Source organism: Ambystoma mexicanum, chromosome 5p, assembly GCF_040938575.1.
Source record: "Ambystoma mexicanum isolate Mex_15411 chromosome 5p, UKY_AmexF1_1, whole genome shotgun sequence".
NCBI lineage: Eukaryota > Metazoa > Chordata > Amphibia > Caudata > Ambystomatidae > Ambystoma > Ambystoma mexicanum.
In genome coordinates, this window is record NC_090930.1 from 656,841,288 (window position 1) to 656,857,750 (window position 16,463).

The following is a 16,463-nucleotide window of genomic DNA, read 5'->3' on the forward strand; positions in this document are numbered from 1 at the left end:
TGACCTGATCTGCTAGAGTTTTCGAGAAAACACATTGCTGCAGGGAAATTTGCTTCACGCTGGTGGAGACTGTGGGATATTAGCCTTTGATCCACCAGATTAAAGAGTGCTCCAAGACGGTAGTATTGAAGGGACATACTGAAGCAAGTAACCAGTGACCTCTCTGATTATTCAACATTTGAACACACGCCACCTTTATTTAAAGGAAAGAAACACACCCACTTGTGTCTGGGAGCTTTGAGGCCTGGGGATTTAGAGTAAGGTAGGCGAGCTGCTCCGAGACTTCTGGCAATTTCTGCTGAGTGGAGCATTTGCCATACAGGTGGAACACTGTTGCTGAAGGCCTTGGCCAAGGAGAGCGGTGAGCCCTGTGTGTGGCGCGGGCCCCATTGTCTGGAGGATAGCCAAGACTAGGCGAGAGCCGGAACCCTACCGCCCACCTATTAGTCACCACAGGCATCGGAAAGCAGAAGGCAATGACATGTACAACAAAGCGTGAGAGAAACACAGAATTGACCCCACCACAGACAAGGCTGTGGGAAAAAACAACCGAGACTCCGGAGACAAATCCAACTAAAACAAATACAGAAAAAACACAAAAGAGGATGTAGGAGCGATTAATATAAAAGACGGATCCGCAATAAAAGAAAGAAAAGCTATTGAAACAAAAATGGCGGATGAACTTGCTCCATGCAAAAGAGACACAACAAAGGATAGCGAAACATGGCCATTAACAACAACGGCCCTACACACTATTGGCTATAATCATCCAACCACAGAAATTGAGCAGAAGTTGCAGAAGCAGAGTGTAATGCTCACCTGATTCCCACGGAGGTGCGGGTCTTGGCAGGAAGGTGTCTGTGACTCGAAGTGATGTGCAGGACTCGATGGGCTTCTGGGGTCGAACCTCTTTGCACTGTGTGTCGAACTCTAAGGGTGAGGTTTCTGCAGGTGAAAGAATATGGGGATTAAAGGTCTGGGTTGTTGAATGTCTCTCTCTCTCTTTCTCTCTTTCTCTCTTTCTTTCTTTCTCTCTTTCTCTCTTTCTCTCTTTCTCTCTTTCTCTCTTTCTCTCTCTTTCTCTCTCTTTCTCTCTTTCTCTCTCTTTCTCTTTCTCTCTCTTTCCTCTTTCTCTCTCTTTCTCTCTCTTTCTCTCTCTTTCTCTCTTTCTCTCTCTTTCTCTCTCTTTCTCTCTCTTTCTCTCTCTTTCTCTCTCTTTCTCTCTTTCTCTTTCTTTCTTTCTCTTTCTTTCTTTCTCTTTCTTTCTTTCTCTTTCTTTCTTTCTCTTTCTTTCTTTCTCTTTCTTTCTTTCTCTTTCTTTCTTTCTCTCTTTCTTTCTCTCTTTCTCTCTCTCTTTCTCTCTTTCTCTCTTTCTCTCTCTTCCCAGCTTGTCTGTAGAGCCCCCCTCCCAGGTCAACGTGCTCACCTTAAATAGGTGAATGCTGGGCTCTCCATCTGCGTCTAGTGCAGGGTGCCGTTGCCAGTTCCTTCACTGGTGAAACATTGGCCTCTTGACTTCAGAGGATGGTTACCGTCGTTGTCTGCACGACCGGTAAGTTTCTGGACACCTTTTGTCTTTATAGTCTTTAAATGCGTGGCAGTGAAGCGCCTGGAAATTCGTAAGTATGGCAAGCGCTCTAACTGTCTCTTTCCTTGCAGATTAGTTTGTGTTAAAGAGACGCCTGAGTATTCGCAGGCGTTTAATTGCGACGAGCGTGATGGGCGTGAGTAAATACCTGCTTAATGTCTTTTTCTTTGTCTTTACAAGTGACGATGCAGAATGAAGAAATCAGGAATCCGCAGCGTGCCGGTAAGTGTAACAATGCTTTTGTCTTTGCAGGCGAAGATGCAGCGTGAAGAATCCGGAATGCACAGCGTGCCGGTAAGTATAACAATGCTGTTGTCTTTGCAGACGAAGGTGCAGCGTGAAGAATCCGGAATGCACAGCGTGCCGGTAAGTATAACAATGCTGTTGTCTTTGCAGGCGAAGGTGCAGCATGAGACACGGCCGCTGCCGATGGATCAGGTGAGTAAGCACTGCGTGTAAAGTTCGTCTTGCTAACCTGTTGTTTTTGGTCTTTTGCAGGTGCTGATGTTGACCGGGTACAGGAATGGTAAGTATAATTCTTGCAGGTTCAGGATCAAAAGAAGAAAGGCTGGAACAGACTCAGTGAGCGTTCTGCTGCAGATGCAGAATAACACGAAGCACGTTTCATCTATCGGGTGTGGTTTAAATAGCCTTGGAGTGATGAGGCATCTTCTTCCACGGCCCCGCCTAGGTAAGAAAAGAGTTCCAGTTTCCAGAAGAGTTCCAGTGCTGTATCCAGGGAGTGGAGCTGCCCCACCCAGGTAAGAAAGTAGTTCCTGTTTCACAGAGGACTTCCAAGTGGCTGATAAGTAAGCAGCATGGTCTGCTGCAGGTAAGTCCACCCAAGCACTTTCACACCAATTATGAGCCCGGCGCTTCCAGTGCCGGGACCTATGGTTTTGATGAGCCTGGTGCCACCGGCGCCAGGACAGGGTCCAAAAGGTCCCAGTAGGGACCGGCTGGTGCCTAGGATTAGGGTTCGGGGCCTGCTTCCAAGGAAGTTGGGCTGGTCTTGGCTCCTTGGAAACAGTGATCATGACACAGAGTACCCTGAAACGGGAAAGAAAAAACAAAATGGGAAGCAAAGAAGAGTGTGACTCTTAAGAAGACGCAAGCCCTACATAGTAAGAGGATATGGCCCAATCCTCCGAAAATAAACAAGACGGTGCAAAAGAAAAACTCGCCCACGAATAAACACGAAGAAAGTAACGAGATAGCAACCAAACAAAGCACACATGCTCAATACGATAGCAACGAAGAAGCTATCAAAACCCGAAACGACATTACAACAACGCCAAATGAATTGCCGAACAAATGCACTACAAATGGAACAATGCAGAGCGAGACGACAACAATAAAAATCAAAGTGGGACCTTGCTTTCACCCAATAACCATTATGAATGGAATGTTCCTTTCATGGACAAAGAGGATAACCAATAACTGGCCAGACGCTACTAGATGTGACCCCAAAAGAGCATCAAGCTCTAACCCAGCAAGAAAGAGCTGCAAAAGCACAAAAGAAATGGCAAGCACTATATGAAAGCCGAAGACATTCACAACAACTGGTGAAAAGAAAGAACGAGCTAACAAACCCAAAGACTGTGAGACTGTTGCTAAACATAACAGAAATCGAAAACCTTTGGAATACACTCCGCCCTGCACCAAAAGATGCAAGCGACACCCTAACTCTAGATCATCGGACAGAAAAAGAGTCCAGGTTGAACGAACAAAACAACAAAAGTAGTGATAGAAACAACACTACGTGCCTGCACCACAAGCCGAATAAATTGAAAAGTCGTTCCAAGTTGAAGAGATTCTGCACAATAAATGCAGATGCGAAACTTTACAAAATCAAGAGATAGCATCCATACCAACGTCAATGTTAGATCTGCAAAACATGCTAATAACAACTACATCACAATCACTGATACCTTACATGAAACTACAAGAAGCCCTAATAGAGTTGATAAAAGACCAATCAACTCTGCTTGCTTTAATGCATTCAAAACAAAGCTATCTCAAATTATGTATGAATAAAACACAGGAACGAATGGAGAAGGAAGCACAAGTTAGCCACATGTGGCAAACAAGATTATTAGGTATAGCTCGTAGCGATAGGGCGGAAAAAACAGATCTGACACATGCCCTGATCACAATGATGACATCAAACAATGAAGAGAAACCAATACAGGTACAATCATCAAATCACAAGAAACAAAAAGACTCCATACAACAGCAGAGAACAGAAGACAAAAGTGAAATAACAAAGACAAACTTGAAAGAGGAAGAAAGAAATAAGACCCACAATAACAAAGTGAACCCGATAGATCTGAGTGAAGAACTCCCCGTGGCAATAAAGACTGACAATTCGGCGTTGAGAGAAAAAGAGGAAAGTAATAAGACAAAAGAAAACAATAAATTAAACTTGAAATTGAAAGGTCCAGAAACGTATGAGATTTCCTCCAAGGGAAACAAGACACCAGTAATTAAAGAACCTATAACAAAGGGTATAACCCCCAGAAACAAAAGACCAAGAGGATCACATGCCTTTCTAAGAAATTTGACAATCCCTCAAAAGCAGATCCAGCCAAACGAGATTAAAAAATCCCTCGAATAGTTCGCCCATCAATCGTTGGAATCCATGGTGCTGTGGAAACAATTTGACTTCTAACGGAAAATCTTGAGTGAATTATAACACCCCACCACTTGAAATATTTAGAACCCAAAAATCTGGCAACAACGAACAAGTGCTGGAACTTTGGAAAAGAACGATCGAAGGAAAAAGAGGAGCAAGGCATCTCCCAGGAAACGCTGATAGAAAGACCACCGAAAGTGAAGATAAAAATCAAAGAGAACGATTGGATACATACGAACCAAAGCGAAGTATCGACATGATATACCATGCATACTAGATAACAGATCCATTAATCAACTGCCAATATCTGAAGATCTTCCCATCATCTAAAACGAGGAATAAGGGACATGTTCATGAGACTATGGTTGAACATCATACCAACACGAGAAATAATGGCAGCAAGGAAACACATTCCTAAATCTAAAGTACTGTTGATTTTGCAAGGACAGAACGGTAACTGATAGCCTACACCACATCGTCATGATATGTCCTGCGTTAACATCTTTCTCCAGCATGGCGTCTGGCATGGATTCACATGCTCATGAATATTCCCCGTCATCAGGCTGGGAATCCTCGGTAAAGAAAAATCAGTATCAGTTTGTTTTCTGATCTGTCTTTCGTAGTAGTAACCAATCACTGATCTCTGCGTCATACTGACCACAGCCAATGACTGCCATCTCCCTAAGCCCCGCCTCTGGCAGCCATCTTCAGATTTTTACTGCACGTTCAAGTGTTGGGAGTCCTCATGCTTAGCTCTTGAGCTTTTGCTGCGTTTTCGTGCTTTCAGGTGAATTTTCACATTTTTCGGTTAATCGAGCCTCAAGCTCCACCGTTTCTATTCCCGTTAACGGGTATCCGTTGCGGGATTTTCCTACGCCCCTCAAGGGTGAAGATTTCGTCGAATCAACCTTTTGGAGGATTCCAGAAGATTTGCGGCCTACTTCGAGATGGCCAGGACGCGAGTTAGTCACCCGGACCCAAGCTGTTTCGCAGCTGCCCTGGATGCGGGCTGCAGAATGTGTTTAAGGAGGACGAGCATTCGCGATGCCTCTGTCTTCATGGGGACAAGACTCATGTAGAGAAGGACTGCCAGTTCTGCAAGAACTTGTCGGAGCGGACCATGAGGGACCGTCGATCCCGTCTCGCCAGCTGGTTGGAGAAGGGCTCAACGGGTAAGAAGAAGAAAGGGTCCGAGCGGGCTTCTAAGTCCTGTGCGGGCGCCCTGGCGACGGGGGCCCAACACCAGGCCAAGCGCCACGAGTCCGCTGGCTCCGTGAGCGCCGAAAGGTCGGGCTGTTCGGTCACCAGGCAGGGCGCACCTTCCCCGGCACCGTCAACCACGAGCCAGCACTCCGGTTCGGGGAAGAGGAAGTTTGAGACCCAGGGTAAGCTTTGGGAGAAGCCCCGTCCGATTTCGGGAGAGGGGGAGCGAGGCGTCGCCCCTCCCCCTAAGGAGAAGGCCCGGGACACACCTAAGGTGGTGAAGGCCCCTACCCAGCAGGCAAAGGCCTCTATCGAGGCGATCGCGGCGACTCTGGCCAAGCCGGCAGAGACCCCGCCAGCGGAGACTGCCTCCGGGACTAGAGTTTCCCTGCCGCCAAGGAGGGAATCCTCTTTTCAGCCCATCGTCATGGCCACCATGATGGAAGAAGCGAGGGGGGGCACGATAGCCTCCTCTAGCTCGGAGTCCGCCTCGGAGGAGGAACTGACCGAGGCCGTGAGGAAGTCCAATTCGAGAAGGTTCGATCCCGTAAGGAAGATCCTCAGGAGATAACCGAGGAAGATGGCGAGGAAGAGCAGCCTTCCCTTCCGGCGCAGCCGGAACCTAGGCCTCAGGATAGCTTGGCGGCCATTTTGTCTGCGATCCAGTCCTTATGCTCTGAGATAAGGAAAAGATTACCAAGGCCCAGGCCAGAGGACCCGCAACCTGGCCCATCGGGAAGTCCTCAGAACAAACGACAGAGGACCCAACCCTCTTCCCCACTCGCCCCCGTAAGGCCTACAGTTCCCTCCTCATCCTCCCACGAGTCGGGAGATGACGGTGCGGTGGGCTCGACGATGGGTTCTGAGGGCGACGACGACGGAACGGGTTCCCCGTCTCCCGGGCTTCTCCGCCAGACGAGATTGGCTCATTCCACGCCATGATCGCCAGGGCGTCCTAATTGTTCTAGCTCTGCCCGGAGGAGCAGAAAAAGGAAGGTTTCCTCTATCAGCGCCGGGAGGCCAAGAGGACTGTCATCGCGGTGCCTCTAATCGATGACATCTGGGAGGAGGGCCTGTCGGTACTCAAGAAACCCTCCACGGCACCAGCCAAACGGGACCGGTACGAGAAGAAGTACCGAGTCCCCGAGACCGCCCCCCTGTGCCTCAGGGCCCAGCCAACGCCCGACTCGGTCGTCTCGGCGGCAGCGAAGAAGAAAGCGGCGGGGTCAGGAGCCTCAACGTCGAATTCCCCTCCGGATGGCGAGGGTAGGAAGGTGGACGCCATGGGGCGACGGGTCATTTTGTCGGCGGCGACTACGATCAAAGTGGCCAACGCCCTAGCGATCGTGGCCCGTTACGACAGGGAGCTCTGGTTTAAGCTGGCTCCCATATTGGACTTCCTACCGGACGACAAGAGGGCCGAGGCCTTCGAAATACTTCAAGAAGGCGAGGTGGCGTCAACCACGCCATAATGGTGGCAACCGATATTGCTGATACCGGGTTCCGCCAGCTGGGCAACGGAGTTTGCCTACGACGACGGGGTAGGCTCCGGGCGACCGACTTCCGTCAGGACGTCCAGACCAAGGTGTTGGACATGCCGTTCGACGGCAGCAACTTGTTCGGGAAGGCGGTGGACGAATCCCTTCAAGCCATAAAGACGGACACGGAGACGGCTGCGCCCTAGGAGCCCTTCAGCAACGACGGCCCTTTCGGAGCTCCGGAGGCAGACAGGGGGCCTCCAAAGGATCCAGCGGTGGCTCGTCGTCCTGCTGCCAGGCGGCATGCTCCTCGTCTCAGGAGGCCTACAGGGGTCGCGGCAAGCAGGGAGCGCCTCGCCGCCATCGGCAAGGTGGCCAGGGCGGCAAGGCCACCACCTCCAAGCAGGACTGAACCGACCGTGGCCTCGGGCCCCCAGCGAAGCACCCCGGTGGGAGGCCGGCTGACGAATTTCGTCAGCGTGTGGAAGTCCATCTCCACTGACCGTTGGGTGCTGGATACCCTGGCAAGAGGGACACACTATCGAATTCCTGAAGAAGTGCCCTCACGTTCCACCTGTGGCCAGGAAGGAAAATCACGTCCTGCAACTGCTGTTGGAAGTACGGGCGATGCTCAGGAAAGGCGTCATCGAGCTCGTCCTGAAGAGGCTCCGGGGTGTACTCAAGGTACTTCCTCGTCAGGAAGAAGACGGGCGGCTGGCGCCCCATCCTGGACCTTAGTCATTTGAACAAATACATCAGGTCACAAAAGTTCAGGATGGTAACCCTCCAGCACATGCTGGGACAGCTGGAGGAAGGCGACTTTCTATCGTCGTTGGACCTGGAGGATGCATACTTCCACGTTCCCGTCCTCAAAAGTCACCGAAAGTTCCTCAGGTTCGTCGTCCAGGGATGCCACTACCAATTCAGAGCACTGCTGTTCGGATTGAAGTCGGCCCCCAGGGTCTTTACCAAGTGCCTAGCACCTGTGGCGGCGCGGCTGCGCCTGCAGGGGATTCACGCCTACCCCTACCTGGACGACTGGCTCATCCGCTTAAGGACGAGGGAACTCGCCGTCGAACACACTGCGAGGACCGTCCAGCTACTCACAGACCTGGGATTCGCCATAAATTACCCAAAGTCCTACCTGGTCCCGTCGCAGTTGGCCCTGTTTCTGGGAGCGAAGCTCGATACAGTGAGACGCCTGGCGGCACCGTTGGAAGAACAGACGAAGACCATTCTGGGCAAAGTGCAGCGCCTGCTAGCCACGGACGTGGCCAGGGTGAGGTCCATCAAGTCCCTCCTGGGGATGATGTCCTCTTGCATCTACTTGGTGTGCCTCTGCAGACTACGGATGCGCCCTCTTCAAGAATTTCTCGACGCCCATTGGATGCAGGCGACGGGCACCTTCGAAGACAGGGTCCCCCTCAACGAGGTGTTCCGGCGGGCAATTCAGTGGTGGGACGTTCGAGCGCACCTCACGGCGGGCAAGGATTTTCAGACGCCGGCGTACCAGGAGACGGTGACCACGGACGCCTCCCTGGAAGGTTGGGGCGCCCACACCAGAGATCTCCACTCAAGAGGCCTCTGGCTCCTGGAGGAGAAGCTCCTGCACATCAACATCCTGGAACTCCGAGCCGTGTTCTGGGCTCTCAAAATGTTCCTCCCGTCGCTCAAGGGCAAGGTGGTGCGGATCTTCACGGACAACACCACGACAATGTTTTACATATGGAAGCAGGGAGGCACCAGATCCCCAGCCCTATCTAAGGCACAGGATCTGTGGCACTGGGCGGTCGCCCAGGGGATGTTCCTGGTTCCCTTCCAACTGGCAGGAGAAAGAAACACCATCGCCGACTCCCTCAGCAGGGAGTTGCGCGCGTGTCACGAGTGGGAACTGCGCCAGGATCAGGTGGATCAACTCTTCCGACGATGGGGCAAACCCCAAATCGACCTGTTTGCAACAGCGACGAACTCGAAGTGCCAGAGGTTCGCCAGCAGGTTTCCCCAGCCGAGAAGCATGGGCGATGCGTTCTCGTTCCCCTGGGACGGCCTATACCTGTATGCGTTCCCTCCGTTACCGCTGCTGCTTCGACTCATCAACCAGCTCAAGAGGTCCCGGTGCAGGATGATCCTCGTCGCACCGGCGTGGCCGAGGCAGATCTGGTTCCCGGACCTGTCGGACTTGTCAACGTCCCCTCCCATCAAGCTGTCGGCGGACGCAGATCTTCTCTCCAGAGAAGGAGGCGCCATCTTCCACCACAACCCGGCGTCGCTGAACCTGCAGGCTTGGCTCCTGCAGCGCTAGAGTTTGGAGGGTACGATATGCCAGCCGACTGCAGAGAGGTTCTTGCAAAGACCAGGGCGTCTTCGACTCTCAAATGCTACAGTCACAAGTGGAAGAGGTTCTCTATCTGGTGCCGAGCACAGAAGATCAACCCCCTACGGATTACGGCCCCTCAAGTGCTGCTGTACCTGCTATCCCTGGCAAAGGCTGGGCTAGCCCATGCCTCCATTAAGATTCATCTGGCGGCGATCTCCAGATATACCAGAACCACAGGACGGACGTCCCTGTAGTCCCATCGACTGCTAAAAGAGTTTATGAAAGGACTGTTCCGGTCGTTCCCGCCGGTGAAGGCCCCGGCCCCGGCGTGGGAACTTAACGTGGTGCTGACCAGGCTCATGGGGCCCCCATTCGAGCCGATGCACTCCGCACCGATGAAGTTTGTGTCGTGGAAGACTGCATTCCTGGTGGCCATTACCTCCGCACGACGAGTGGGAGAGATCCAGGCCCTATCCTGCAAAGCACCGTACTTGACTTTCCATGCCTCGAGGGTGGTGCTTAGGACGCACTCCTCCTTTATGCCCAAGGTGCCGTCGGACTTCCATCTTAACGAGCCCCTGGTGTTACCTGTTTTCTTCCCGTCTCCTTCGTCGCCGGCCGAGAGGACTTTGCACTCGATGGATGTGGCTAGAGCGCTGAAGTTCTACGTGGACTGCACAAAGAGTTTTCGGAGGACATCGCAGCTATTCGTGAACTTTGGACCTGTGAATCAAGGGAAGGCTCTCTCGAAGTCTTCTATTTCCAGATGGCTCTCCGGCTGCATCATGCACTGCCACCGGTTGGGTAACCGACCGCTGCCAGGCCGTCCGAGAGCCCATTCGACCAGAGCGATCGTTGCTACTACGGCGTTCCGATCTGGTGTGCCCCTGCTGGACATCTGCAGGGCTGCTACGTGGAGGTCGACGCACACCTTCACGAGATTCTACTGCGTCGATCGGGATTCCAGGGAGAAGTCCAGGGTCGGCCAAGCAGTGCTGCGCAACCCGTTTGCTTTAGGTGAGCCTGGTGAGGAGGTAAGAGATGCTTAATGTTGAGTTGTTGAAATGCTTAATGTTGAGCCCTGCCACCTCCCGTGGTTGTGCATGTGTGTACTGCTATGTATTCTTATATTCATGAGCATGTGAATCCATGCCAGACCCCATGCTGGAGAAGGAACAAGTTACTTACCTGTAACTGTTGTTCTCCAGCATGGGTCTGGCATGGATTCACATGCGAACCCTCCCGCCTACCCCACTGCGGCCCTTCACTTGGTCATACTGCCACTTCAGGTGCTACCAAATCTGAAGATGGCTGCCAGAGGCGGGGCTTAGGGAGATGGCAGTCATTGGCTGTGGTCAGTATGACGCAGAGATCAGTGATTGGTTACTACTACGAAAGACAGATCAGAAATGAAACTGATACTGATTTTTCTTTACCGAGGATTCCCAGCCTGACTGGGAATATTCATGAGCATGTGAATCCATGCCAGACCCATGCTGGAGAACAACAGTTACAGGTAAGTAACTTGTTCCTTCCAGTGGATGGTTTATGAAGAACCAAACTTCTTTAACACCTGAAGATCGCTGGGCAAAACTGATTGCAGGAAACGAGGAAAAAAAATTATATTTGGCTAATATCCTTTTGGAATAACATCATGGACAACAGACAAAATGGATAAGGCAGCCCACGGACAATGAAGCAAAAGAGAAACAAAGGAAAGTAAAAGTAGAGAAGGTTAAAACATGAGACTAGTGATAAAAGGACTTCAAGTAGAAAGAGATGCGTAAAATATGCTGATGAGATGAATGGTTTGAATTGTAAACCAAAACATTTTAAATAAAAAAAAAAGATTACCTCTATCTATCCTCTGCTTTTGACACGTTCAACCATGCCATCCTGCTCAATCGCCTCTGCCATTGGTATTAATGATCAGGCTCTGGCCTGGTTGACCTCCTTTCTCACCGACTGACCCTCTCTGGTCCAACTGGGGTCTTTCCCCTCTTCTATCTCTCTACTTGTCGTGTTCCCCAGGGGTCTAACCTCTCTCCCTGGCCTTCAACCACTACCTGTCACCTCTTGCCCACTGCATCGCTACTTTCTGCTCCAATTTTCAATGTCATGCAGATGACTCTGCTCTTTCAGGCTCCCCTCAGCCACACCTGCTTCTTCTCTCATACCAGACTGTCTGGCTGCAATTTAGGAATGGTGTGCCGCCAATTATCTCTGCCTTAATGCCAGTAAGACTGAGATCCTCCTTATTGGTTTGTTCTCTCTCTCTCACACTCAGGGCCCTCTTTCTAATCCTTCCTGTGCGGCTAAGAACCTTGGTGTCATCTTCGATTCCTTCTCTCCTCACATCTCTGGTGTCTCTGAGAAGTGAAACTATCAGCTTCGCCTCATCAGAGGTATTCTTCCTTTTTTCACTTTCCCCCTGAAGCTCGCTCTCTCCAGAGCTCTGGTCCTCTCTATGCTGGACTATTGCAACAACCTCTTTCTAAATTTTCATTCCTCTACTCTTCAACCTTTAGAGCTTATCCAGAACAGGACTGCGAGACTTGTCCTTGACCTCAAGCCCAGGATCGCATCTCTCCAGCTCTGGAATCTCTTCACTGGCTCCCTGTGGATGCAAGGACCAAGTTCAAGACCCTCTGCATCGTCCACAAGGCTTTCTGGGGCCTGGGACTGCTCTACCTCCAACTTTCTCTTCCAAAACATCTTCCTTTTCGAGCACTCTGCTCATCCACCTCCAACTCCGAGGGTCAGACGCTTCTCCAAGCAGAGTTGGGGGCAGATCTATCTCCTGGGCTGGGGCCAGATCTATCTCCTGGGCTGGGGCCTACCTCTGGAACAGACTCACAGCGTCTCAAACTTGAGCAGAACCACCTCCAGTTCCGGATGCAACTCAGCCTTACTTTTTGCTTTCTCTTTCTCTCTTCCTCTCCCCTGCTAATGCACCTGACTGCTCTGCACACTGGTTACCTGGTCACCCTCTGAACTTGGGCATGTCCAGTTGTCCTCGCACTGCTTCCGGCTCCCCAGCACTTGGTCTTTATCTGCAACCCAACAGTCCCTTCTCACTGCACATATAAGCCTCCTGCTGGCTGCATTTGTCAGTTAACTGCACTTGCCCCTGCCCCTCCCCCTGCCACTTCTCCCTTTCCCTCTTCCATAGACTTGCGCGATCTGAATGACATAAGGCCTAGTAAGATCGTTATTTTGTCCTCCCTTTGTTTCCCCCTATCCTTGTCTTGTCGCGCCTGGAAACACTTCTGTACAGGCGCTTTAGAAATGCCACATCATATCATACCTCTATCTTTCATGTTGTATTTGTTCTTCATTCCCATGTCCCTTCCCTGTTGCCCTGTGGACGCTTTGAAACACAATGTACTTGTTCTATAAGTGCCCTACAAATGCACAATAAAATAAATGCTTCCAAGCACATCAGATCAAAATATCATATTTAACTCTAACACGCTAGAAGGGAGGTACCTGTGCTCATCGCTGCGCATGGAAATCCATCAAAACGGGAAGCTCAGACAGCATATGTGGCTATCGACAGAAGGCATATGCATTTTGTCACCTCTGTTACATCTGCTCATAGTATCAGAAGTTAAGCAAATGGCACCTGGTAACCATGACCAGTGGGTTTAAGAAAATGACAGACTTCATTGTAAGTGACCCATTCAAGAAGCTGTCAGATTTTAAACTACAAAAATATATTTTCCTCCAAATCTCACTAATTATCAGGAGTAAGGTTTTTCTTCCTATCTGGAATAGTAACCAACACTGGCCTCAACACTCTTTCAAGGGCTTGCGCAATGGCAGTAGGGCCACAAAGGGAAACAAAGGCAGTCTTTTTGGACACCTATAATAGGTGTGGCAATGAACACAGGACAACTTTTTACTTTTTTCCAGGTTTAACATTTCTGGTTTGGTTTATTTTAGATTTGTTAAACTGTAAAGTTTTGTATACAAAAAATAGAAATGTAATCACTTTTTGGAAATAAATGTTGAAATCGAGTAGTTTGCTTGTGGAATTATTACACTATCTTCTGTGTTTGCTTTAGTTTCCCTTTTTGATAAGCATGGGAAATGCCGGGAGAGCTGTATCAACTTGTACACTGTCCAGATGTTTAATTTCAAACCTTTGGCAAGTGGCACTGTGTTGTAGTGATTCAGCTCTTCATGACTGTGTAGCATTCATTTGTTTGCGGATGGCTCCCAGGTTTCTAGCTTGTTGAGGGTAGAAGATATGTAAGCGGCCAACCTAATTATCCATTCCTTCTAAAAGGTAGCAAATTGGATAGGATTTGAATAGCAAAGGCTCTGCACAATTATTCCCCAACTTGTTAAGTTCCTGATGGTTCTAACTGTTCAATTTGTTGAATGCTATTAACTAAATGATAGTCCTCATAAAATGTATCGATGGTAGATTTATTCTGAAGATTCTTTTGGTCTTTCAGTGAATAGGTGCAGGATGATTTTTGACTATTTTATTTGGACCTTGAAAACCGGGCTCCTGACATTAGCACATTGAAAATGGGGAGCAGTCCAGTAGACCAATACTGCAGGAAGAGGGCTACATAATGTACGATGGGGGTTTCAACAGATGTTTATCTTATTTAGTGAAATTTATTTTGTGCACAATTTTCTGGTGCTCCTGTATCTTGCAACCTGGAGTCTTATTGTCCCTGTCAGACCTAGACCTTTTATGGCGGGGGCGGGTGAGTTTGGCGGGTCGGATGAGGTGAAAGTTTCTCTGATTAGCGATGCCCCCTTTTAAATTTGTTTATACTTAATTTCTTCCCTTCTTTGATGCACTATGTTGACTATATAGTAGGGGTTCAGCCACTTGTACCCAAGAGAATGCAGTGCCATAGAGCCAACAATTGTTGATCTGCCATCGCTGCCTAGTGAATACAATAGCTAGCTCCTAGGGTTTATACAGACTTAATAGTTAAGAATTAGTGACAAGGCGCGCACTCTGTTGCCAGTCAAATTTTCCAGCATGGACTTCTGCTCCAAACGCATGATTTCATGACTCCTTCAATCTTCCGGGAGGCTGTGTTTCTTTACCTTTTCAGGTGTCTTCATTTCCTTTTCAGCAGTAACAGGTCAATTGACTAGTGTCTCTAAGGATTCTGGTACTTGTATTTTCACACTTAATTTCTCTTGCAGGTGACTGGAAACAACTCCCTCCATAGCATAGATCTTACCCTTGATGGGGGGAGGGGGAAAGCCATGTTTGTAGCTCTCCATTGTAAGGCATGATGGCCCTGGTGATGCAGCCTTTTGAGCCCGGGACTCCTGGAACATAATAGTTAAGTGCGCCTTGTCACTAATTCTTAACTTTTATACAGACTTAGCCTTGATGACTGAGCCCTAGTTATTGTGTAAGGGCTGTAGAACAAGGTTAAGTGTCTGCTAGACCATTGAAATGTAGATTAACTGTAAGGTCACAGACTGTAATTGGGACAAAACTTAGTGCAAAATGCCACTGATTTAACTTGTTCTGACAGTAGCATAGCTAAAAAACACCCTGCCTCTGATTTTGGGCAAACTTGCATTTCACAAGTTTGAATCCCGGCAACGCTAACTCGGTCCTTCATCTTTGTCTATTAATTGGGTACCATTAGGAAGTGTAAGGAATCTGGCATTCATCTATCCACGGTAAGGCACCACTGTATCCTCTATGCAGCACTGCAGGCCTTCTTGTAATCTCTGCTCAGCCTCCCTGACTACCCTTGTGGCCCCTCGCCCTCTTTGCACTTCCTGTTGCTTTGCTCGCTCTTGCTCCACTTACATGGAATTCTCTTCCCCCATCTGAGAAACAGTTCATCCCCCATATGCTCAAAACTAAACTGATACCCTACCTCCTTGCCTCAAAGTTGCTCTTGCCTCTCATCTGCCTTCAAGCTAAGATGTTTCCTTCGCCCCCAGCCTGCCTCTGCCCCTCACTTTCTCTGCCTCCACTCTAGCACTTTATCCATCATGGTCACATCCCTAACACGACTGGCTGTACCGCTTAACTGCACTTACAAATGTCTAATGTTGATTGTCCACCCGTGTATTGTCCCCGGGCACTGTTCAATTTGCTCCCCTCCACAACCTGCTCAAAATGTCACTCAAACTCACACCTTTTGTAAGAAGCTTGCTGCTTCCCGTCAAATCTGATATCTCATCTATTGTACATTCTTTTGTGATCAAAAGACTAATGATCTTCCCTGTACATAAAAAATTAAGTGATCTTGAAAATCTGATTGTCATGCACACTTTGCTTCGGTAGTCTGTTACATGCCTAAAAGTATGTTTGCAGGATGCGAGATGTGAACAGTTGGAAAGAGTGAGTGACGTGAGAAGACAAGTGGAATGCAATAATAAAAGGCTGTTTGAAAACCCACTAAAAAGACACATCTAGTATCTCTAGACATTTCTTTAATTTTTTCATTTTAAAATGTTTTTATTGGCATTTACGGTTATATTTCGAACCATAACAATCATGGTTTATGTCAATGCATGAATTACAAATCACTTATGCCTTATAAAGGTATGGATAACATTGAACAGCAAACAAAATAAACAGAGAAAAGGAAGAAACCAAAAAAAAAGGGGGGAGGAGCAAAGCAAGTAACAGTGGTAACAGTGACTGTCCTTTGAACTCTGAGTTGTTGTAATCTCTACTCCATTGGGTTCTGACTGGTCTTCGCGGTACCCGGGGGGGAGGGGGGGAGTGCGTGTAGAATGGATGCTACAGTGCATGGGTTAGGCCGTTGCGCCGGTTGCCTAGACATTTCTTTAAAATGAATGTTGGATTTTATTCTTCTTGCAGGGAACTAACTATTAATTTCTTCTTCAGAAATGGAATGCCAACATGAACCTCAATATTAGCAGTAGAGATCATTTGATTGGTAGGAAGGACTGTGCTAGAAATGAAGCGTTTCCAGTGGAACAGTTGCACACCTTCAACCAGCTCTTGCAGAATATACACAATTTAGAGGTGAGCGGAAAGACCGATTTGGCTACAGGCTCTTACATATGCATTCACTAATTTCAGTCATTCTTTTCCTGCTGGCATTGTATATGGTATTTGATGAATGCACTATTCTGTTTTTTATTCTTTCTCTCACTTGTTAAAGTGGATATTGACAATTTATTGCATGTTTTATTTTGCATATCCATTACCAGTTGTGACTAAATATGCAATGTTTTATTGGGTCATGCCCTAGTTAATGTCTGCACTAA

At 48.8% G+C, this 16,463-nt stretch overlaps 1 protein-coding gene across 1 annotated transcript in view; it reads left to right on the forward strand.

Annotated features, from left to right (window-relative positions):
- Positions 1-16,463, forward strand: part of CENPI (centromere protein I) — a 1,093,019-nt gene that overhangs the window by 383,315 nt on the left and 693,241 nt on the right. The window contains exon 10 of the mRNA XM_069613020.1: positions 16,078-16,218. Within this exon, the coding sequence (XP_069469121.1) occupies positions 16,078-16,218 (141 nt within the window). The remainder of the gene's footprint in view (positions 1-16,077; positions 16,219-16,463) is intronic.